Source organism: Micromys minutus (genome assembly GCF_963924665.1).
Source record: "Micromys minutus genome assembly, chromosome: 5".
Lineage (NCBI taxonomy): Eukaryota > Metazoa > Chordata > Mammalia > Rodentia > Muridae > Micromys > Micromys minutus.
In genome coordinates this window covers 80,701,955-80,727,346 of record NC_137974.1, presented here as the reverse complement: position 1 = coordinate 80,727,346, position 25,392 = coordinate 80,701,955, and the positions used below count along the sequence as shown (strand labels likewise).

Genomic DNA, 25,392 nt, shown 5'->3' with positions numbered 1-25,392 from the left:
GACAATGCCTCCAGACCCATCTGCATCCCTTGCTGTGCAATTAGATAAACTCCATGTTTAAGAAGCAAGGCTCTGGGCTACGGTAATGGCTCAGTGGGAGAGAGGGCTCTGCTCTTACCAAGGACACGGGTTTGGTCCTCAGTGTCCACGTGTCTGGCATGGGGACAGTGTTCGCATTTAGATCAGCATGGTTCAATGACTGCTATGTCCTACACAGGCTCCTCCAAAAAATAGAGCCCGCATCTCCCCAGCACTGCCTGCATCCAGGTTCTACCCCTCCCTTTCAGTGTAAAGAATTCACTCTAAGTCAGTGGTCCTCGACCTTCCAAATGTGTGACCCTTTAATACAGTTCCTCATCTTGTGGTGGGTGACCCCCAACCATACATTTTTCTTTGTTGCTAACTCTAATTTTGCAACCATTATAAATGGTAATGTAAGTATCTGTTGTGTCTCCCAAAGGCAGAACCCACAGATTGATTGAGAACCACTGCCCTCCAGCAACCACAGCATCACAGTTTGCAGTTGGGAGCCGCTGCACAGACTCTAAGGCTGGAGCACTCGGACAAGCCACGTGGGATCTTCACCAGCAAGAAAACCCCAGAGGTTGTTCCGACTTTGCTGATAAAACTTCTCAACCACCTCCGAAGGACACCACTGCAAAGGCCCTAGTTCCAGAAGTGTGGTGGGCCCCCATGTGATGGAAAACCAAGGCGTTCTCACACACTCTCAGTCTTGGGATTACAACGAAAAGTAAATTTTACAATATAATATAACCAACCCTGTCTTCTTAGACTCTTATCTCTAAGATTCCAATCAGCTATACATGCTATAGCATTCAAAAATATTCTATTCTTCTGCTTCCATTGTTAATTTATAGAATTCTGACTCAAAAAAAATACCCTGAAACATTTTTATAAATCAACCGAGATGGGGCTTACGTATGTGTATGCTTAAACCTTATCCCCCAAAACCAAACCTAACAGGACCTTAGAGCCAAGAACTGGTTGGTTTTGGTTTTGAGACAAGGTCCTGGTGATGTGGCCCTGGCTGTGAAAAGTAGACCGGCCTTGAAGTCACACTGCCCTTCTCCCAGTGCTGGGACTGAAAGCTTGTGCCACCACAAAGAATAGCTGGTGTCCTGAACGCAAGATGGAACTGGAAGCAAACATGGCAGTAAACTATAATCTGTCAGCTGATTTGAGAAAACAGTATTTGCCTCAAAATCAACAGCCATTTGTATTAGCTGACTGAACAGCCTAACTTAACTAAAAGCGAGTTCTCTTTTTTTTTGCACTGTTATTTTTTTAATAGTTTTAATTTATTTGCATTATATTTTTAAACTCCACATTCCTTTCTATGTAGTTACATGTCAAAAAGAAAAGTCTCGGAGTCTGCGGAAATACACGTAGGGAAACATGGACATGTGACATAATGACTTAACTCTCTCTTAAGGAAACATTATTATTCATTTAAAGAGTTCCAACAAATGTTTTACAAAACTCTCAGCAGTGATTATATCTGAAATGTATAAAATTTAAATAATTATAAAAAAGGTTAAAAACCAAAATGATACAATTTTGCTTTTCCCTCATTAAAAACCCAGACAATGTGTCATATCATGAAAGTTCAAAAGATCATATCACTGCTATGTTAGTCACCCTCGGAATCACTGTCCCTTCTCATGGGGACAGGGCCCCGCACTGAGGACAGCAGCACGTCTTTGATGGGTTTCTTGGGGTTCTCCTCCAGCTCTGTCTTGATTGCTCCCGACTCAGACAGTTTCCACTCCAACTCTGGGGACAGAGAGAAAGCAAATCACCTGAGGCACCAGGATCCCTCAAAGGGGTCCCACCCAAAGTTCCAGGTGACTCTACAGGGATGAGACAGAACCATGTGTGTCACAGAAGCTGACGTCCCTGTGAGGGTGCCCCTCCCACCTCTCAGAATATCCCCAAGCCCTCCAGAGCCCTCACCATCTATGGTCAGGTTCATGCCACCAAACACCAGAGGCCCGATGAACTGTGCCTTGATATCCCCTCCCCGGTAGACGAACACTGTGGGGAGATTCTTGTCAGGGTAGTTGGGTATGCAGGTCGTTGAAATAGCTTTGATAAATTTCACATCGGGAAACTTCCTGGCGAGGCCGCTCAAGTGATGGTTTATCAGGGAACAGAGGGGAATCCTGGAACACAGAAGAGAGGGGCTGTGATGTGAGCCCGTGGTCCTGACATGACTGCCTCACAGGAGCTTCACAGGATGTTTGCTACAGCAGGACATTCTAGTGTGTGTTCAGGGAAGGTGAATGCCTCCAAATCCAAATTTAATTTAACAGTACGTCTGAGGAAACAGCTTTGATGTGAAAACTGCTATATCTTTCTGAACACTGAAGAAATCACGGAGGCCCCAGCGTCACTCAGCAGCTATCCGGTCGCCCTGCAGGTCATCAGGTTCACAGGATTCTGAAATGCAGCTCCTCTACAGGAGTGTGAAACGTACCTTTTATTTTGCGTGTTCAGTTTTGTTTTTTTAGATTTGGATCTTGCTATATAACCCAGGCTGCCCTCAAACTCGCTACGTCATCCAGGCTTGTCTTGAATTCTGTCACAGTTCTCGGACCTCAGCGTCTCACGCAGGGACTGCCAGCGTGAACTACAACACTTGGCGGGATTCTTTTTAAAGTCAAAGAAATGAAAGTCCTTGCTCTATGCTTTTAGCAGACACACGTTACTCTCAAACATTAAAGTCTTAAGATGAAAACCAGGCATGAAGGTTTGGGCCAGCAGCTATGAAAACACGGAACACAGGTACACATAAAAACAAAAACCACACATGCAAAGCCTTTTGTAGGGGTTGAGCCTCACACAGAATGAGGACAAACCCACACCGACATTTCACAGACCCCGAGGAGGTCGGCTTCAGCTTACCCTTGTTTGTACAGGTGTAAGACCACCCACACGTCCTCGCCCGCCTTCGTAACTTCTTGAACATAATCCTTTCCTGAGATCTCTAAAACTTCTCCAAATTTGTTCTTCAGCTGAGTTGCTTTCCACTCGGCCAGCCTTTGCTGTCTGCACAAAAGGAAGAAAGCACTGAAATACAGCACACCTGTCCGCGTGTGCGAGCATTTTCAGAACCAAACCCCTGAAAATCCGGATTACTGATTTGCCTCACGGCAAAAGCCTACGAGTAGCTGGTTGCAATCTGTCTATCAGCCCAGCCGGCACCCAGCCCAGCCGTGGGCAGCCAGCACGCACCGGTACATCTCGATGGCTCGTTCATCCTCCTCACTGAATTCATCCTCGTTCTCCTCCAGCTCTTCCAGGGTCATGTCTTCGTATGTTTTCACTGATTCAGTTTCATTGAGCACAGCATAAAAACAGAGAGAGGGACAAACACACTTAGCGTCTTCCCTGACAATGGAGACAGAAAGCACGCTACTGTTTAAAGGGACGGGCCTGCCACTGTTCTTCTCCCATCACTGCAAGGATACAAATGACAAGTTTCCCAGATTCACAAGAGGCACATTTGCCTGAGCTGCCTGCTCTGTTCTTCAGGGACACGATCTCGGGCTGGGCGTCCTAACACGTCTATCACGGCAAGAAAACACCACTGGGAACGTGCTGGGCTGGCTCAGTGGTGGTGGTTAAGAGCGCTCGCTGCTCTTGCAGCAGACCTGGCTTTGGTTCCTAGCACTCACATGGTGGCTCATAACCATCTGTAACTGCAGCTCCAGGAAATCCAGCACCCTCTTCTGGCGTCTGAGGACTTTGGGCATGCATGGGATACAAATTGGTATGTATCTACATGTAGGCAAAACACACACCCAGTTTTTTGGTACCTTTTCTTTATCTATGCACCCTCCTTAGTAAATTAATCTAACTTAAATCACAATACCAGGAATATGCTGACAACTCTCCAATTGTGTGTGTGCCTCCAGCCATTTCTCACTCAATAAAAACAAACCCAATTCCCTGCCTCCCATCTCTAAGGAGGGCTGGAGAGAAGGCTCCAGCACCAGTCAGGCTGCCTGTAACTCTAGAGGATCCATCGCCCTCTTCTGAACACCACAGACATTGCACTCAGACACAAACCCAAAGACGCATACACACGTAATATCAAAATCTCCAAGTTACTGTGTCCTAAACAGTTGTCCTGCCCGGGAGCCTCTGCACGCTGCCCACCGCACCTCTACCCCTCAGACTGCTCAGCCAGGCAGACTTCTTGTCCTTTCTCTCTCACACAACACTGGGATTCACCAATTCTGTTGGCCCTCCTTCAAAACATGCCCTGCTCTGAGCATTTGTCATGAGCTCTACCACAAGGCCAGCGGTGTGGCTTGCCTGAATGACTCACTGGTTTTAGACTGCTCTCCTGCTCCTTGACTCCACACTTCCAGCCAGTGCCCAGGCTCAGTAAGGTGGTGCTGCTAAAATCCAGGACAGGCCATCCTGCCTCAGCCTCCAGCAACTTCCCACCTTGGCAGTCAAGCTGGGCTCTTTCCCAAGAGACCCGGGATCCCACGTGAGTGGACTTTCTGGAACCCCTGCAAACTCTCCACCGCTTTCCGGACACCAGGACCTCCTTGGGACCTCTCTGCTGCTGAAATCTACTTCTTCAGGTCTACTCAGATTTCACTTTCTTACTGAGGCGCCCTCCGCCCAACCAACAGCTTCTATGCCACCCTCCAGCCTTCCTGACCTTCCTGGACTTCCTGCTCTTCTGTAGCTCTGAAATATAAAGACACAGACTTCTGTCTGCCCTGCATTCTACTAAATCCCCATCACTCAGAACAACACCCAACACACAAAAATCACTCAATTAATGTAAGATGGATGCATCTTAAAACCTCTTTCTCTAAATAAGACTCTCATATGAACACGGCAAGAGTGCCTCTGATCAACATCTCTCTGCTTCCCCTCACATACCTTCTGATTCCGCGGGGATCAAGAACATATGGATCAGAACTGGGGGTCTCTGTGGCAGGTGGAGAGACCTTAAGAAAACCTCTCTGCTACCATGCTTCCTCAAATAACTTATGCTTCCCTAAATCAAGTAAAATATTCGATGTCAACATTCTTAACCAGTCCACAAAGATTAATAAAGCACTACCTTAAGAAACCACAAACACGAACAATTTAATTTGTAGGATACTGTGAGAAAGAGTTCAGAACAAAGTCATGTGCTGGTGTGGCACGTGTGGACTGTGGGCTGCAGGCACCTCAGTGGCCGCTCTGTGGGTCGCAGGTCCACACACCAGCCTCGCTGCCGGGGCTCAGACACAGAACAGAGGAAAAGATGGCGCAAACTCACCCACTGACTGCTGCTCCTCCTTTTCTACCTCCTCCTCCTCTAGCTCCTTCAAGCTCTCCTTAGGGGGAAGGATGCCCTTTTTACGTAGGATGTCATTCCACTCGGTGTCTGCATTGGGGTCCTGGAAGGGTAAAGACGAGGTCGTGGTGAGGGCAGAGGCCAGGAGAGAAGGCATAGACTGACAAAAGGGAAAGGTGGTGAGCAGGAGTCGGAGGTGGGGCAGGACCGACTGCCCCTGCCGTAGTCTCCCCGAGGAGACAGTGTTAGAGTAAGTATCAGGAAATGACAGGAAGTTGGCATCAATACCGAAAGCAAGGCTTTGGCCTGACTTCTGTCTAGCACGCTCATTCCCAAGTTCAATACATTTTATTTAAAACTGTACTTAATTTCTATGACATGACCCAAAGTGAGTCTGACCACAAAGCCATGGCCTGTGGGGGGCTGTGGTGCCACTTAAGGCCCAGGAAGGGGAGGAACCTGAGTGAGAAGGGGAGGCCTCAAGGGAGAAAATGGCCCATCAGACTGGCCTGTGCATGAGCCCATGGGCCATCGTCTTGATTGACAGATGTGAAGGACCCAGTGCCACCCTAGGCAGGCGGTCCTGAAATAGATGAAAACAGGAACAGAGCAGACCAAGAGAAACAAGCCGGTAAGCAACAACCCCCAAAGGTCTCTGGTCCTCACACCTGCCTCCAGGCTCCCGTTTGAGTGCATGCCCTGCCTGCTCTCAAGGATGAACACGAAAAGAAGCCTCTCTCCCTACGTCGCTTTCGGCCATAGTGTTTTACCACAGCAACGGAAACCTAACGGAGACCCTGAGCAGGTAAATGACTGAACGGGCGGTAACTAAGAAGGAAGCGGTAGAGGGCACGGCAGATATGGGAAGATGGTCCTCACAGGCAAGAGGCAGGATGAAGAGGGAGGCTGTAAGAAAGCATGTGCACACCTGCTTACTGTTACGGTGACAAGCTGTGTCAGTGCGCAGAGAAACAGGAGGTTGGTCCACAGGCTTACAGTGACCTTATTCACACAGAGACAGATGCTCCAGAGAGGACGTTTAATTATTTTTTATATATACGAGGGTGGAATGGAGCCAGCCAGAGTGGAAGAGAAAAAGAAAATAGCAAGCTTTAGCTTTAATTAATGTGGTTAACAGGCTTTCTTAGGAAATTATTAGGTTACATAGGAATAAGAAAGCAAACTAAGAAACCGCCTCTGAACTGAGACAAGAGCTAAAACTGAACTACAGATCGTGGGTAGCTTTATGAAAACCTGGCCTGAGTTGCAATTATCTGAGAAGATGGAACCTCAGTTGATAAGATGCCTCCAGGAGCCCGGGCTGTCAGCAAGCAAGCGCGTGGTAGGGCACTTTCTTAATCAGTGATTGAGGAGAGAGCCCAGCTCATTGAGAGTGACCACCCCTGGGCTGGTGCTCCGGGGGTCTGTAAGAAGACAGGCTGAGCCAGCGACGGAGAGCAAGTCAGGAAGTAGCACTCCTCCATGCCCGCTGCATCAGCTCCTGCCTCCAAGTTCCAGCCCCCGCTGGAGTTCCTGTCCTGACTTCCTTCAGTGACTGGCTCTGAGGTGGAGGCGTGAGCCAAATTAACCCTTTCTTCCCTACATGCTTTCGGTTGGTGAGATTTCATCGCAGCGGTAGTGACCATAAGACCCTGGCTGCTGCTGCTGTAGACCTGCTTCCCTTCCTTTTTCCTCAAAGGGGCGTGTACATCTACCATCTTCCCTTGAGAAGTGACCACCAGCGATACAGCCAGCACTGTCTTAACCAGAAATCTGCACATGTCAGCTTCTGTGACGAGGCCACCAGGAGACGACTGGCTAACCCTACAGAAACCATGGAAGTTGGTGTCCGCTTGAAGCCGCTCCTCTCTAAACAACAGGCCAAAGCCACAAGATAATTAAAGGTTTATCTCCGAGTGCTGAGAACTTATTTCTCTTTGAGGAAGATGGAGCTCAACAAGAGGAGAGTGAAGACCAAAGGAAGTTACAGTCCAGACAGAGGGACCTGAAAACGCAAAAGGCCAGACAAGAAAACAAGGACACCTGGCCTGCCCCAGAGGCACTCCTGAAGGCCAATGTTTATTAAGCCCCGGTACAAGGCAGATCCATTTACCTGGGCCTGCCCTTGCCTCTCCGGTGTCAGTGTGGCAATGAGAAAGACACTGCTATCTCTGGCTACACCACCCTGAACCCACCCGATCTCCTCTGACGTCAGAAGCTAAACGGAGCCATGAGGAAGTCGGCCAAACTGACTAGGATTAAGGTCTCAGAACCGGGACCCACGTCCCAATCATTCTGGGTCGCACAGCTGGGCAGGTAACCTGATAACAGGGCTCAGAATGTGATTCAGAAGATTAAATTCAAAGGAAGGAGCATCGGACAATTGGATTCCAGGCGGTGCCGTTTCCTTTTGGCAGGGTGGTCAGAGAAGGTGAAGAGTGGGGTTTTAAAGCAGGGGCCCGAAGAACACAGTCCCGGGCAGTTCCTGAGCTCTCATTACCTGCCAGGGGTACCTGGTGTGTGGCGGGCTTGCAGTGTGTGTAGACGGCCACCTCCTCCAGTCCCCAAGGTCTGTCTCTCAAGCCAGAGCTCACAACTATATGCTCCATCTACCCTCCAACCAGCCTCTTCAGAATTCTTACACACAGTCACATAGAAGGCTGGTGACAACGTAGCTGCTGCAAACTTTTGCTCTTACAAGGCTATTTCTATGCCGTTTTCTAACACTTTCTTTGGAGTTTTATCTAATACTACCAGCAAACTCCAGCTCAACACAGAAATACGAAAACAAAAACAAAACAAAAAAACAAACAAGCAAGCAAACAAACAAACAAACAACCTAAGGAGTTCTACTTTTCTTCATATTAGAAATTAACAACAGTAGTGGGCCCGAGAGTTCAGATCTGGAAACCAGAAAGGCAACTCCATTTGTCAGCTCTAGATGGCAGAAGGATCGGAGCCTTCAGCAGGCCGGGAGAAGGATCCCAGAGTCCGGTGTCCCCAAAGCAGAGATTTGCGGGGCAGGACCCACCCGCGCAGCAGCGCCCAGTCCTGAGGGAACCGCACCCGCCCTCTCACAGTGCGCCTGCGCCAGACCTCTCGCGCGGCCCCACAGTCCGCCGAGTTCGGTAATTGATCCGTGTAGATACGGCTCCGGGTCTGGCGCGAGCCCGCCAAGCCAAAGGAGCGCAGCCCTGGGGTCCCGAGCTCCCCAAACTTACCTGCATCCTGCCTCCAAGAGTTCAGACCAGCCCTCTGTCCCAGCCACTCGTCCTCTCCGCGCAGGCGCAGCACCGCCCCCTCCGGTCTTCGCACCACCCTCCAGGAGCGAGCTGGGCGGAGCCAAGGGGGAAGTGAAGACTGGAGTCTGCGCCTAGTCTTCAGGAACCTGTGGGAAGTCTGAGCGCCTTTGAGTGACAGGCCGTGACCCCAGAGGGTGGGACTACGGGGTGACATCACCCTGGCTCAGCCCGAGCGCTACCTTGTTAGGGAAAGCGGCTGGTTGATTGGGGCTGGTCCGAGGTACCCTAGGTTCTGCCGCCAATCGAACCTGTTTAGAGGCTCAACCCCACTAGTCAGAAGCAGAATTACCTTTCTGTGACACCGAGGATTAAAAGGATTAAAAGTGACCCCGGGTCACCCGAAGGTCACCCACTATCTCTGTTGAATGAAATGAATTGTTCATTGGGTTTGCTTATTGAGAGCATACTCTAGCCTTTGCGGCTTACAGCATCAAATTTGAGAAACCGGTGGAGGGTGGAAGGCCTGGGCTCCATGCCCCTTCACACTCACAAAAGGAAAAGGCGACTGTGAGAATCATTTTATCTGGTTGATACCAGACGTGTGTGTCCCTGAGCGAAAACACGGATGGTTGGTCGGCTCCAGAACTGTCCACTGCATTCAGAGCTGAGGGCACTTGGATTCCCCACTTTTGGGCTACTTTTTTGAATCAATCACCCGAGAGCCTTCCAAACTACTGGTGTCACTGAATTTGAGGCCAGCCGGGACTAGAGAGTGAACCCCTGTTTATAAAAACAAAAACTACAGTTACACGAAGCATTATTTCCAGACAACTTAAATCCCTGCAACTGGGGACTCAGGACTCATAATTTCTGGACAATGATCAGCACCAACACTAATACTTTGCTGAAATTGTATATCAGGTTTAAGAGTTCTCTGGTAGAATTTTTTGGGGTTACTTAAATATACTATCATATTATCTCAAATAGCAATATTTTGACTTTTTTCTTTCCAATTTGTATTCCTGTGACCTCTTTTTGTTGTCTAATTGCTCTGGCTAGGACTATATTGAATAGGTAGGGAGAGAGTGGGCAGCCTTGTCTAGTCCCTGATTTTATTGGGATTGCTTCAGCTTTCTCACAATTTAGTTTGATGGTGGCTACTAGTTTGCTTTATATTGCTTTTACTAAGTTTATGTATGGACCTTGAATTCCTGATCTTTCTAAGACTTTTATCATGAAGGGGTGTTGAATTTCATCAAATGCTTTCTTAGCATCTAAGAAATCTGAGATAATCTTGGCTGTTTTTTCTTTGAGTTTGTTTATGTAGTAGATTATGTTGATGGATTTCCTTATATTGAACTATCACTGCATTTAGGCTAGAACAAAGAAGTAGGTTTCAGGCAATAACCTGACTTTGGTCCAGGGCAGAGAGGTAGTCTCCGATAATCCAGGTCATCTTTACAAGCCTTTAGAAACAGTGATTACTGATGGGTTTTTTTTTGTTTTTTGTTTTTTGTTTTTTGTTTTTTTTTATTGCCTTGCTTGTTCCCTGACTATTTGTGTTCACTGTCTTGATTGTTCCTTTAACCTAGAATTGACTCTATCATTACTTGAATGTAATTAAAATGGTATATAAACAAACTGGAAAAATTAAACCCGCCCTTTCAGCCTCAGAACTGGCTGGGGGTCATGCTGCAATTTTGCCTAATTGTCTCTTTTTAATCCTTGCTCTGCCACTGGAGAACCCCATTGACTCACTGAGCTGGCTTAGTCAGGAATAGTTTGAAGAGGATTCATATCAGGTCTTCTTTGAGAGTTTAATAGAATTCTGCACTAAACTGATCCTGGGCTTTTTTGGGTTGGGAGACTTTTAATGACTGCTTCTATTTCTTTAGGGGTTATGGGACTGTTTATATGGTTTATCTAATCCTGATTTAACTTTGGTGCCTGGTATCTGTCTAGAAAAATGGTCCAAATTTTCCAGTTTTGTTGAGTATAGGGTTTTGTAGTGGGATCTGATAATTTTTAAAATTTTCTCAGTTTCGGTTGTTATGTCTCCTGTTTAATTTCCGAATTTGTTAATTTGAATATTGTTTCTGTACCCCCTGGTTCATCTGGCTAAGGGTTTATCTATCTTGTTGATTTTCTCAGCTTTTGGTTTTGTTGATTCTTTGTATATAGTCCTTTTTGTTTCTACTTAGTTGATTTCATCTCTGAGTTTGATTATTTCCTGCTGTGCACTCCTCTTGGGTGTATTTGCTTCTTTTTGTTCTAGAGCTTTCAGGTGTGCTGTCAAGCTGCTAGACAGTTTCTTTTTGGAGGCACTCAGAGCTAATGGGTTTTCCTCTTAGCACTGCTTTCATTGTGTCCCATAAGTTTAGGTACGATGTGCCTTCATTTTTATTAAATTCGAAAAGGTCTTTAATTTCTTTCTTAACCAAATTTACATTGAGTAGAGCAATCTTCTTGTATCTGTTGAGGCCTGTTTTGTGACTGATTATATGTTCAATTTTAGAGAAGGTACCATGAGGTGATGAGAAGGTATATTCTTTTGTTTTAGGATGAACTGTTCTATAGATATCTGTTAAATCTATTTAACTCATAACTTTTGTTAGTTTCACTGTGTCTCTGTTCAGTTTCTGTTTCCATGATCTGTCCATTGATGAGAGTGGGGTGTTGAAGTTTCCCACTATTATTGTGTGTGGTAGAATGTATGCTTTGAGATTTAGTAAAGTTTCTTTTATGAATGTGGGTGTCCTTGCGTTTAAAACATAGATGTTCAGAATTGAGAATTCATCTTGAAAGATTTTTTCCTTTGAGTAATAGCAAGTGTCCTTCCTTACCTTTTTTGATAACTTCTTTTGGTTGAATGTCGATTTTAGTCAATATTAGAATGGCTATTCCAGTTTGTTTCTTGGGACCATTTGCTTGGAAAAAAAAAATTCCCAATCTTTGACTCTGAGGTAGTACCTGTCTTTGTTGCTGAGATGAGTTTCCTGTATGCAACAAAATGCTGGGTCCTATTTATGTATCCAGTTTGATAGTCTATGTCTTTTTATTGGGGAATTGAGTCCATTGGTGTTGAGATATTAAGGAATAGTGATTGTTTTTTTCCATCATTTTGATCATTAGAGGTAGAATTATGCTTGTGTGCTATCTTCTTTTGGGTTTGTTGCAAGAAGATTATTTGCTTGCTTTTCCAAGGGTATAGTTTCCCTCCTTGTGTTGGAGTTTTCCATCTATTATCCTTTGTAAGGCTGGATTTGTGTAAAGATATTTTGTAAATTTGTTTTTGTCATGGAATATCTTGGTTTCTTCATCTATGGTAATTAAGAGTTTTGTTGGATATAGTAGCCTGGGCTGGTATTTGTGTTCTCCTAGGATCTGTATGACATCTGCCCAGAATCTTCTAGCTTTCATAGTCTCTGTTAAAAAGTCTGGTGTAATTCTGATCAGTCTCTCTTTATATGTTACTTGACCTTTTCCCCTTACTGTTTTCAATATTATTTTTTTCGTTTTGTGTATTTGGTGTTTTGACTATTATGTGACGTGAAGAATTTCTTTTTTGGTCCAATCTATTTGGAGTTCTGTAGGCTTCTTGTGTGTTCATGGCATCTATTTCTTTAGGTTAGCAAAGTTTTCTTCTATAATTTTGTTGAAGTTATTTACTAGCATTTTAAGTTTGGAATCTTTGGTCTCTTCTACACCTATTATCCTTAGGTTTGGTTTTCTCATTGTAGCCTCAATTTCCTAGATGTTTTGGATTAGTAGCTTTTAGCTTTTTCTTTGACTATTGTGTCAATGTTTTCTATGTTATCTTCTTCACCTGAGATTCTCTCTTTCATCTCTTGTATTCTGTTGGTGATGCTTCCATCTATGACTCCTATCTCTTTCCTGGGTTTTCTATCTCCAGGGTTTTTCCTCTTTGTGATTTCTTTATTGTTTCTATGTTGCAATATCCTTTTCAACCCAGTCACTAATTTGTTGCATTTCCCTCTTCAACCCAAATAAACCCATTCAATGAAAACACAACTCAGTAATTAGGAAAACAAGCTGCAGTCTATTTTGGGCAGATTTTCTACTATACTCTCTATTCCCCTCCTAGGAGATCCCTTCTCACTTGCAGTGAACAGTCCTCCTATTCCCATTCTGTCATTTCCTTCTTCTCCACTGACTCCTCCTCTTCCGTTTTCTCTTCTTTTCCCCACCTCCTCTCCCTGTCTAATCATGTATTGCCTTAATATAAATCTACATTTCTATTTTCATTTTTAGATTCTGTATGGTTTTGTTCTATTCCTTTACCTGTTTGGTTGTATTTTCCTTTAACTCTTTAAGGGATTTTTGTGTTTCCTCTTTAAGGGCTTCTATTTGCTTACCTGTGTTTTCTTGTATTTCTTAAGGGAGTTATTTATGACCTTCTTAAAGTCCTTTATCATCATCATGAGATGTGACTTTATAGCCAAATCTTGCTTTTCCAGTGTGTTGGGATATCCAGTACTTGCTGTGGTGGGAGAACTGGGTTCTGATGATGTCAAGTTGTCTTGGTTTCTGTTGCTTAGGTTCTTGTGATTGCCTTTTGCCGTCTTGTTATCTATGATGTTAGTGGATATTGCTGTCTCTGACTGGAGCTTGTCCCTCCTGTGGTCCTGTGAGCCTGTTATCTTAGGAGTGACAGCACTCCTGGAAGACTAACTCTCTCCAGGCCGGCTTTGTGTCCCAATGGCTGAATATAAAAAAGCTATAAAATCCAAATCTATAGCCAGTGTTACACTAAATGGGGGTTTGGGGGACATAAGTATTTCTTCTGAAATGAGACAAGTATACCCACTTCCACATGCCTTGCTCACTGTAATAATTGAAGTTCTTAGCAAAAGCAATAAAATAGGAGAAAGAAATATAAAGGTGGGCTAGAGAGATGGCTCGGTGATTAGGAGCACTGACTGCCCTTACAGAGAGCTCTTGAGTTCAGTTCCAGCATTGACTGGCATTCTCCCAGCCTAGGCTCTCAGGCAAGGGTTTCTCTCAAGTCACAGGACTGTAATGATATCAGGAACTCCGATTTCTTGAAGACCATTGTTTCCATGGCCTGGCAGCTAAAGGTGATAAGCTAAATTAAAATTTAAAGGAAGGTTTATAGGGGGAAGTTTACTGACTGCACAGGAGGGGTTCAGGGGGTCAGTGGAGTCTCCCTCCAGAGGGAGACATCTGGGAGGGGCTACAGAAAGAAAGCTCCTGCAGAGAGAAGGGGAAGGAGAGGAGGGAGGGGGAGAGTAGTGAGAGGAAACCCAGACCCTGGATGGCTGTAAAGTTCAGCAGAGAGGGCAGGCCTCCTTGAAAGGGAGGCTGAGTGTTTCTGTTGAATGTCTTTATTCCTGACAGAACAGCTACAATTCCCTTCCCTTTGTTCTTTGACCTCAACCTTGAAGAATATCGTGTGAAAATTCCTGCAATATGTCTGTTTCCAAAACATAGATTGTAAACACAAGGAGCCAAGGTTGGAAGATGTCTTAGTTAGGGTTTTATTGCTGTGAACAGACACCATGACCAAGGCAAGTCTTATAAATAAAAACATTTAATTGAGGCTGTCTTACAGGTTCAGAGGTTCAGTCCAGTATCAAGACAGAAGCATGGCAGCATCCAGGTAGGCATGGTGCAGGAGGAGCTGAGAGTTATACATCTTCATCTGAAGGAAGCCAGGAACAGACTGAGCATCCTTGGGCAGCTAGGAGTGTCTCCAAGCTCATCCCCGAGTGACACACTTTCTCTGACAAGGCCACACCTTCTACTAGTGCCATTCCCTGAGCCAAGCATATGCAAATCATAACATTCCACTCCCTGGTCCCCATAGACTTTTTTAAACACACGCGTCTATGGGGGCCATACCTAAACATAGCATGATAAAAAGTACATTTAGTCCAATTTCCAAAGTCCCCATAGTCTGTAGCAGTATCAACAATGTTAAAAGTCCAAAGTTCAGAGTCTCTTCTGAGATCCATCCAATCACTTAACTGTAATCCTTGAATTAAGTCAGGCAGTCAGCTGGGAAAACTCCAAATTCTGCCATCTCCATGCCTGATGTCAAAGCAGTCTTCAGATCTTCAACTCCTTTTTCATCTTTGTTGATGGCAACAAACTTCTTTCTCCTGGGCTGGTTCCACTCCCTGTTAGCAGCTTTCCTTGGTACATATCCCGCCGCTCTGGTGTCTTTAACATCTTTGGGTCTCCATGGCAATTTCAATGTTACAGCTTCTCGTTTCAATGTCTGGGATCCACACATGATCTTTTGGGCTCCTCCAAGGGCTGGCTTCACTTCCCCAGCTCTGCCCTCTGTAGCACTTCAAGCTCAGGTTGATCCACTACACCTTTGATGTTGTTCTTGGTGATCATCCCTAATGGTACTGGCATCTCTAATATACTGGGGTGTTCTGTTGCAACTAGGCTTCACCAATAGCCTCTCATAGGTTCCCTTCATGGTGTCAAGCCTCAAATCCTTTGCATGACCCCTTCAATCCTGGATTGTAAACTACAACTGAGGCTGCATGTTCACCAATGGCCTTCCATGGCCTCTCACAGTCCCAAGCCTCAGCTGTCCTTCATGACAACTTCATGCCTTTAAAACCAGTACCACCTGGGTGACTCTTACACATTACCAAGTACAGCTGCAGCATGAGGTACAACCTTGGTTATCTCTGGAACACAGTTTTTTGTCCTCTCAGAAAACACTTCCCAGAAGATTTCACCTCAGTGATACTGGTCTCTTCTTAATCACCACTAATTTCTTAGCTCCAGCTAACCAGCATCAATTGTCCCAGTGTCTCCTTCTCCTCTTAAATATAAGGCCAGAGTCACATGGCCAAAGCTGCCAAGTTCTGCTACTTGCAGGAGCTGAAACATGCCACCCTTGTTCTAGTACATTATCACCAGATTCCTCTTTTCTAACTCCTTCACTACCTAAACTTGGCTGTCCTGGATCTTTCTCGGTAGATTGACCTTGAATTTAGAGATCTGTATGCTAGTCTCCTGGGATTAAAGGTGTGGACCACCACATCTGGGTTTAAGCTTTCTTCACATAGAACTTGCTCTATTCTAGTCTGGCCTCAAACTCAGAGATCTGCTTACTTTTGCTTCCTGGGATTAAAAGTTTGTACTAAATTGCCTGGAGCTAATTTAGCTGGGTGGGGTCTTTCCCCAAGGTCCCTTAATTCAATTTGAAATTCTTGAATGCAGGATTTAGCTCCATTTCACTTCCTGGTGTCCCTTTAATACTCAAAAAATATGTTTTGTATCTTTCCTTTCTCAACTTGCTTCTTTTCATTAAAATGTTCTTCATAAGGGTGAGCTTTAGTAACCTCACAACAGAATGTACACCAGGCTGTTTTGAGACTTCCTTTTTCAAAGCAATTAATCTAAATCTCTTTATCTTAAACTCAGGCAGACTCTTCCAACAAGGGTAAAAAGCAGCCATGTTCCAAACCAAAATACTATAAAAACAGTCTCTTGGACACATACTGAAATTCTCCACTGAAACTGCTTGATCCAAGTCAGCACATTTCAAATCACTCTCAGTAATAAAGTCTTCCATATTCTTACTAGGATAGCCCATTAGGCCCCATTTAAAGCCTTCTGCAACTTTCCAAATCCAAAGTCCCAAAATCCAGTCTTCCAAACAAAAGCATGGTCAGGCTTATCACAGCACTACCCCAGTCCCTGGTACCAACTTCTGTCTTAGTTAGGGTTTTATTGCTGTGAACAGACACCATGACCAAGGCAAGTCTTACAAATAAAAACATTTAATTGAGGCTGGCTTACAGGTTCAGAGGTTCACTCCAGTATCAAGGCAGAAGCATGGCAGCATCCAGGTAGGCATGGTGCAGGAGGAGCTGAGAGTTCTACATCTTCATCCAAAGGAACCATAACAAAAGACATCCACTTAGTGTCAGGTGCCACGCATATGAATGGCTTTCCCACCCCTCTCAGCTTTAGTTACTTTTGGGAAGGAGTGTCCCAAGTGAATCGTTTTGCCTTGATGGCCTTGGGACATGGTCCACTGTTGAAGCCAGGAGACAGTACACAGAAGTTCTTTATATATAAACATGCTCAGTATTGAAGCAAAATTTAGCATCCTCGGCTCGGCTGGGTAAGGGGTTTACAGCACTGTCAGAACTTAAAGCATTAGGCCTCTTACAAGCTTAGGGAATGATGATGGCAGAGACCACAGTTAGGCTCTCATTTCTGATGTGTGAATCCATCTCATAATGCAGCAGAAGGGTCCTTGTTCTCTGAAGGCTCACACCGCAGGAGTGCCACAGGGCGAGCTTTGCTATGGCCGCCATTGTTTCACGTGGATAAAGGTGATTTTTAAAATCTCAGAAATAACACCTGGGAAGAAAAGTCAGGTGACTCTGAGTCCAGGCGTCAGACCAGTCATTTTCCTGGTCTACCTCCTGCACTGCTATCTCGATTCTCTCAGTCTCTTACTTTTTTTTCCCCTCCTTAAGAAGTTTTCTCTCCCTTGATGTTTTTGAATAGAAATGGCCCCATAGACTCCTGTGTTTGAATGTTTGGCCCAAAGGGAATGGGCATTATTAGAAGGTGTGGCCTTGTTGGGGTGGGTATGACCTTGCTAAAGTGGGTGTGGCCTTGTTGGAGGAAGTGCGTCACTCTGGGGAGGGGCTTTGTGGTCTCAGTGTGGATCAGTCTCCTGTCTGCAAATCAAACTGTAGAACTCTCAGCTCCTTCTCCAGCATCACATCTGCTCACCTGCTGAAAGACCCCCAAATTGGGGAAGCCCCTCACTCTAGTACTGAGAGAACTTGAACCCAAGAACTCATAGAGAATCAATCTTGCTGCAATCAGGCAAGAAGTTTATTTAAGCGGCAGGGGCAGGAGGCCAGAGCTCTGGGGGCGACACATATCTCACGCAGGAGATAGAGGAGTTGACCCTGAACTCAATTAGGGGGACATATTTATAGGGAAAATTACATAGGCAGTTAGCAACAAGCACATAACAATTTCATTGGTTCATTCAAATTGGCACACTCTGTCTGCTTTTGGATATGATTCAACTCCAGACCACTCTGTTTTGGGGCACACTGACCTTCATACTAGTATTTCTCAGGACTGCAGAGTCAGACTTTATCGAGATCAGATGGTCTGTGGTTTTTGTTCTCAACTTTGAGAGATACTTGTCCTCAAGGCAGGGTTTGTGGGGGCTAACTTGAAGCTTTAACTCTTTCACTGCCTTCATGTTTTCTACCGTGATGATAATAGACTAACCTGAAACTGAAGACAGCTCCAATTAAATGTTTTCCTTTATGAGAGTTGCCATGGTAACAATATCTCTTCACAGCAGCAGAGCAACAAGTAAGATATCTCCCAAAGAACACAGGCTACTCTGGTTTGTAAGGTTTCTACACCTGGCCTCCTGTGAGATGAAATTTCTGGTCTTTGCCATCTGATAACGATGTCTCTTTTCACTCCACCTTTCTCGAAAACTCCTTCATTCTCCTCCCCCCTCTTTGGCCTCTACAATGCCCCTTTTATTTGAACCCCAATTCTCTACTTGTTCTCTAGCAACACAATACATGTTATGAGTTTTCCTTTGTTTCCCCCCTTTTCTCTTCCTCCAGGCTCATACGGCACAGTAATATATTACCACACACAGTTCTATCAGTGACATTTACTCCCTAAGATTACTGGCCCTTAAATGGTAATTGTATTTTAGTTGACTATTGCTCTACTTTTACACCTGTGTGCACTGATAGAAAAGGAGGTGGGAAGGAGGAAGAAAGGGAGGAAGGGAGAGAAGGAACTCTCACACACATTTTGTGCTTGGAGGTCAACCTGACAAAGTCAGCATTTCTCTTTCACTGTGTGGCTCCCAGGAATAGAACTTGGGTCATCAGGCTTAACCCCAAGTGCCTTTACTCATGAGTCACCTCACTGGTCCCAGTGTCCTATGCTTTAGTGCCATCTGGATAGTGCCTGCGGGCAGAATTCTGCACTCAGGAGAATACCAAGGGTGGATTCTGACAGCTTAAACTAAGCAGGAAAAATACACCACAGCGCTACTACAACCTGTCCTCCCTAGCACGGCACACTCTTGACGGAAAGACTAAAAATAGCTTGAATTGAACCTGTGATCTACCTCCCGATGTGCAAATCCTAGTGCAAAAGCGCAAGCACCATGAAAAGTGATGTATACCACTTCAAATGCTGCTAGTCCCTAGCAGCAGGTCCTAAGGACTTCTACAAATTTCCCGACAAAGAATTCACAGTAAGGACAAATATGCTCAAAAGACCCAAAACGGACATACCGAAACTGCTGAACGAAGCCCAAGAGAATAAAAAGAAACAGCTGATTAAGGAAGTCAGTTCCATATATGAAAATGGAGTTCAATAAGGAAATACTAGGGCTGGAGAGATGGCTCAGTGGTTAAGAGCAATGACCTCTCTTCCAGGGGTCCTGAGTTCAATTCCCACCAACCACGTGGTGGCTCACAACCATCTGTAATGGGATCTGATGCCCTCTTCTGGTGTGTCTGAGGACAGCTACAGTGTACTCTCATAAAATAAATAAGTTTTTTTTTAATTAAAAAAAATACTAAATGGCAGACAGAAAGGCAAACATATGCACACACTGTGACCTAGCCATGCCAGAAATAGTAGTCCTAGTACAATAAGAAAACAAACAAACAAACAAAAAAGGAAAATTACAAAAAAATTATAGTTTCTATTAAAGTTAATTTTCAGGAATTCTAGGGGCAGGTTAGAATTTTCCATGCCACCACTCAGAGTATACTGTTAGATAAATCGTCATAAGTTTACAAAAGATCAAGTAGCTAGAATTCTTGTGGGGAACCAAGATAGCACAAACTGCATATTTGTCACAAATCAAAGCTGAGACCTTCAACAGCTTGTTTCTCTGCACCCCAAATGGTTCAAGAGCCCCTCGATGGCTCACAAAACCTTGAAAACTTACAAATTCCCTGACGGGGCAGATATTTAGATTGTTCAACAGAACTTCAAGTATTGTCGAACAAGTAGCACAACAACGCAGATGGGCTTAGAAACCCAAGGTCCTGGAAAAGCTTCAAGGGCAACCAACTGCCAAAATGCTGCTAAAAGAACCCTGCCTTGATGGTTGTTCTGATTGCTATAACAAAACACCTGACAAGAAGCCATTTAAGAGACGAAGACTGGTTGCTGTTTTAGTCCATGGGAGTTATGAGGCCTTTAGTCCAGTGAGGGCAAGTTTTCCCAGTGTAGCGGAATGCCAAGGCACTGAGGTATAGAGGGTGACTGGGAAAAGGAGAACCTTCCAGGAGGGGTAGGATGTATGGAATCGGGGAGGGGGAAAGGGGATAATGTTTAAAATGTAAATACAGAGATTATTCAAAAAAAAAAGAACTAACACACACACACAAAAGAAATAACTAACACAAAAAACACAAAAAAAAAAACAAATAAATAAAAATACTTAAGTCTGAAAGTCCCTTATAAAATAAAATCACACAATAGATATGTGGTTTTTGTGAAACGGAAGCTGTTAATAGATTGTCACTATATAACTCAAGAGTTGGGGGTGGTGAAGATGTTGCTAGTTAGGGGGAGCATTTGGTGGAAGGCTTGGTGGTGGCTGGCAGGAACAGCAGGTGTGGAGACAAGAAGGAGGCAGCAGTGACATTGTACCCACAGTTAGGAAACCTGGGAGGCAGCAGTTACTACATTGTATCCACAGTTAGGAAGCAGAGAACAATAAATCTTGCTTGCTTACCTCTTTCTCTACAGTCCAAGATCCCAGTGCAAGGGATGGAGTTGCCCATACACAGTTGGGTAAGTCTCCTCACTTTGATTAACCGGATCTTAACAATCCTCACAGTTGTGCCCAGAGGTTTTTCTAGGTAATTCTAATCCTGTTAAGTTGACAATATTAACTACCATAAATCTGAATGGCTCAAAGGTCTCCAAAGGAAAGCAAAGCCAAGGTCCCCCAATTGGGGAGAATTGACCAAGTGTCAGGCTCTCGGAGGAAGTCTAAAACAAAAGTTCCAACATTAGTTTCTTTGTTTCACAAAGGAGAGGTAAAAGCAGCTGAGGCCATCAAAGTAAAGACAATAAAAGCCCTAAAATAAGATGTTCCTGCAGCTCCACATCTGGGATCAAGTTGTTGCAAGTGGCTGATGCCCAAAATGTGTATTTTCTTCTAGATCAACAAGCCAAAGTTCTTATTGGAGTGTTTAGGGTCAAAGCCTTCCTCTTGCCAGCCCCAATGAGTTATATTCTGCTACCTGTCCTTAATATGCTAATTAAGAAGGTAAATAATCATTGTGGATACTGGAGCTCAATTCATGAAGTGGGACTTGGAAGAGGCCAGGGACATGAAGAGCTTGTGAGAAGCTCAAAGGATCTGGAATGACTCCTGCACTGAGCATTCACCGGAAACAATCCATGCAAAGACACTATGTGGTCATTCAACCATGGATACAACATATATATGGTTCTGCCTACTAGATAGTCAGGGAGAATAAGAATAGAGTCAAAAATGTATGGGAACAGAACACGCTTCCAAACTAGAAAGCCTGTTGTAAAAACCATGTGCTGAGTGTCAGATGCTCTTAGGTGCAGTGTACCACCTGCCCCTCAGGTAAGGCCACCAGACAGAAAACCTGGTGAGCTTGAGCAGACTCGGGAACCCTGGAAATTCTCATAATTGGGAATGGCAGGAGTTCGAATCTACTCCTGACTAGGGTCCTGTCCTGGAACATTGACAGTCAGTCACACGGGGACAATACCTGAAGTCTTTCTACACGGAGGTGAGGCACCAAGCCAATAGAAATCCTCTGCCTCAAGATCTCACCCCACCCCCAAGTGTTTATTAAGGTTCTATCCACGGAGAGTAAAGTACGTGAGTTATTTCACCAGAGATCATTTGAGAATGCCTGTCTTATTGAGCTGTAACCCTCCAATGGAAGACTTTTTTCTACTGAAGCTTTTGTCACTGGACCTAAACCTGGCCCAACCAGCTGGGTATGTGAGCCTGAGGTATGTGAGCCAAAGTAGGTGGCCCCCAACCTTGGTCCCTAGCGACCTAGTGTCTTGATGCCTGTCACTAACTCCCGGACAGCAGTAGCTGAAGAAGAGGCCCAGCAGCTCACCTTGCTCCTACTGGGCCAGAGCTTCATGGGTCCCCTTGGATCCCCCTTGGATCCCTGCGGACCTGCAAAGGGAGATTTATTCTATATGACCATGTTGGAAACAGGAATTAATAAAGAGGTCTACTGACCCCCCGACTTCATCTTTAGGGTCCTGACATAAGGATTTTAAGTTTAAAAAGAAGGTAAGATCTGGAGTCACAGATGACTGTGAACCTTCCGACATGAAAACAGCACATAGGGCCTGGCTGGGTTTCTGTGGGTGGTGAGAGAATGTGTCATAGTAAGAATCCTGAGCATAGGTCTGAGTGCTGCTGCTGACAGGGTTCTGAAGAGGCTTTCCAATCAAGCTAGCCCCAGTGTGGGGCTTAAAAGAAAAGATAGCGCATGAAACCAAAAGTGGACTTACAATCTCTACTGCAAAGGAGGGAAAAAATGGCCAAAGATGTAAGGCTGACAGTTTGGCCAAATGAGACTCTACATGTGGAAACAGATTTAGTCCTGGTCCAAAGAAACAAGGGGCAAAATACACACACACTCACACTCGTGCGCTCGCGCGCGCGCGCACACACACACACACACACACACACACACACACACAGTGCAGTTATAGGCCACTACTGTGCTACTACTGGGTCATGTTTGTGCACAGGCTCTGTCTTAGTCAGGGTTTTGCTGCTGTGAACAGACACCATGGCCAAGGTAAGTCTTATAAGGACAGCATGTAATTGGGGCTAGCTTATAGGTTCAGAGTTCAGTCCATTATCATCAATGTAGGAGCATGGCAGCATCCAGGCAGGCTTGGTATAGGAGGAGCTGCACCAACCACCCAAGTATCACAGGCCTGCCTGTGCTCCTAAGAACCTGGCTTCCTAGCGGCTGGAAGATAGAAAAGTGTTGAGGTAAACATTAAAAAGGGTGCGACCATTTCCTTGCATGGCTCCACCCAACGCTGGTCCCTGGTTTTCTCTGACCCAGGCAGTAGCTCCCTGGTGTTAGTTCTGGCACTATAGGGCCACAAAGAACTAACATTAACTTATCTCTGATTAGCATCTCTCCTGGCTGCCTCTCTCCCATGCTAGTTCCGGCACCAGAGCACCTCATAGAACTAGCGCTTTATCTCATTAATTTATCTCAGGGGCTCCATGCTGCCCCCAAGGTACTCTCTGACCCAGGTAGTCTGTGAGCCGTTCTAGCGTGGCACCTCGTCAAGCTCCTCCCTGGCATTAGTTCTAGCACCAGCATGGTATATGGAACTAACAATATATTTATCTTATTGGCGACCACCCTTCGATTAATCTCTCTTGGCTGTCTCTCTACTAGCTGGGAATTCCGGTCACATTCCCTGTAGCCACCCCTGGTCCCAGCGGTGGCTACCCTCTCACAGTTCCCTTGGTGTTGAGTCGCCGAGTAAAGGTAAACACCACACAATAAGCTCTGATCCAATTGGTAGGATAAAATTTTCCTACCTAGACAAGTCAAATCATCCTGTATACATTCATCCCTTATAAAATATCCATAGCAACCTGTATCTATCTGCAGAGATGTGCAGAGAGGAATGTCTATGCCTGCCTCCATCTTGACTCCTCTCCTTCTGACTTCCCTTCTTCCTCTAAAACTTGGTTCCCGCCCATTCTTCCCTGTCGTCCAATGACAGGCCTCGTTCTAGCCTGTACCTGCCTTCCTGCATAAACACAACAGTTTACAGAAAACTATACTCCTGACCTCCCATTCCAGCTAGGTGCTGACTGTATCCCAGTAGAACAAAATAGGAAAACCATTCTGCTTCTGGTGTTGCTTCCGTCTCTGCTGGAAGAACCGGACACCTTCCCAGGCTTCCTTTGGCTCGCGCTATGAGGGTGCAGTCCATCACAGTGGGGCATCATGGGATTGGGGCAGCTGGTCATGTAGCATCTACAGCTATAAAGCAAAGAGGGAAGAATACCAGGCTTCAGCCAGCTTCCTCCCATTTTTGAAGTTATACCCCAGCCCATGGAATGGTGGTATCACCCACGATTGGGATGAGTCTTCCCACTTCAATGAACCTAGACTAGGAAACCTCTCAGACACGCCCGGAGGCTCGTCTGTATTAGAGATTCTAGATGATGACAAGTGGCCACTCAGTCACTGTATCTATAATATCCACTCCAGAAGCTGTCACCGCTAATGGCCACTAAACACTTGAAATGGAACCAGCATGTCTGAAACTAAATGGTTTGTTTTAAAAACTTGGCTTTAAATAACCACATGCAGTTGGTGGGTCTGGAATCACACTGCACATTGTAGAAGTCACGCTACAGTTGTAGGAAGAGGATGGGCACATTCCCTTCTTAAGCCAAATAACTTACATAAGCCCAAAATGGGAGGTATGTCTTGACAACTTAGAGGACGTATCTGTTGGTCAGGAGGAGAGTCCTAACACTTTGAAACTCATGGCTTTTGCTGTCAGTCAGACTTTCGAGCACACACTTGTCTTAAGGTCCAAGAGCTTAGAACATCCTGCTTAACACATGCAGAGCACTGTGGAGCATCAAGTCCCCAAAACAGTGTTGTGTGGGAAGAGGTAGTCTATAGCACTGTGGAGAGCGGGTGTGGCAGCAGTCCCAAGATGGCGCTTGGGACTCTGGCCAAGTCTTGTGACTAGCACCTGGCTTCCTCCTGCCCCCAGGATTAGCCACTCCCACCGTGTGAGCTGAGCAGGCGCACCCATGACGTGAGATCAGGCCGGATGACGCGGACTTATGAACTGCAGCCACTCAACATGGACTGAGGAGGTGGAGTTGAGAGAGGATAAAAGGGACTGTGCTTGGGGGCAGAGGGAGACAGAAAGATTTTCACTGGCATGCTATAAGGTTCCTGAATAAACCGCTTTGAGAAGACCGCTGTGTCATTGCTCTTTTTCTGCTGGTCAGAGACGGTAGCGAGATAGCACACTTTCAAAGATAGAACCACTTTCAAAGTTCTTCAAAGAGTATCAAGACCTTCCTTTCCCATATCAACCCCCCAGCACAGTGCGTGGAGGATGGATTATATTAACAGTGGAGTTAAAGAGATCAATCAATCCACCCCGGCTCAAGACTCCATCCAGAGTAGACCTGTTCAAAAATATAATAGTTCTACAATCTTCATCCTTACTTTTGCCTCAAAGTGAGCACAATCCCACTGCCCAGTCTCCTTTGCTCTGCCCTTGTGTCTAATAAAGTGGGTCTCTCCCTCGACTGGCCTCACACTGAATGCTTGGAGCAACTCTGTATACTTCCAGCAGGAGATACAAGAAAGTTCTGCTCAGTGTTTCTCAGTAATGATTCAAGCTTATTACCTGGGATAGAGAGACCACTGGTGCCTAGAATACGGTAAGAATCTGGTGGAGGAGAAACAGCATTTTATCAAGATGAGAATATCAGAGAAGATGGTGATCTTGGTGGCTGGCCTCCCTTGGGCATCTCCATATTTGTTTATTTTTGTGTGAAACAGAACAGAATGTGTACTTAAAAGCATCCCTTCGCCAGGGAGGACTAAGTTTTCTCTTCACTGTTGTTGCTACACATTTCCTGGCACGTGGAGGAACAGACTTAGATTTTTAAAAACCCAGAACCTTGCTCTTGGTGGTGATCTGAGTCACTTAGGGGAAAATCAGCAAGGCCCTGGTAGGAGGGCCTGTGGAACG

The 25,392-nt window shown here is 45.3% G+C and overlaps 1 protein-coding gene across 1 annotated transcript; it reads right to left on the bottom strand.

Moving 5' to 3' along the window:
• Positions 1-1,309: 1,309 nt before the first annotated feature.
• On the bottom strand, positions 1,310-8,629 carry PDCL3 (phosducin like 3). The gene is made up of 6 exons (XM_080916792.1): positions 8,551-8,629; positions 5,312-5,432; positions 3,256-3,346; positions 2,926-3,069; positions 1,975-2,183; positions 1,310-1,794 (listed from the first exon to the last, which is right to left on the bottom strand). The coding sequence occupies exons 1-6, from the start codon at positions 8,554-8,556 to the stop codon at positions 1,652-1,654; spliced, it is 714 nt and encodes a 237-aa protein (XP_080772918.1). The 5' UTR covers positions 8,557-8,629; the 3' UTR covers positions 1,310-1,651.
• Positions 8,630-25,392: the final 16,763 nt, after the last annotated feature.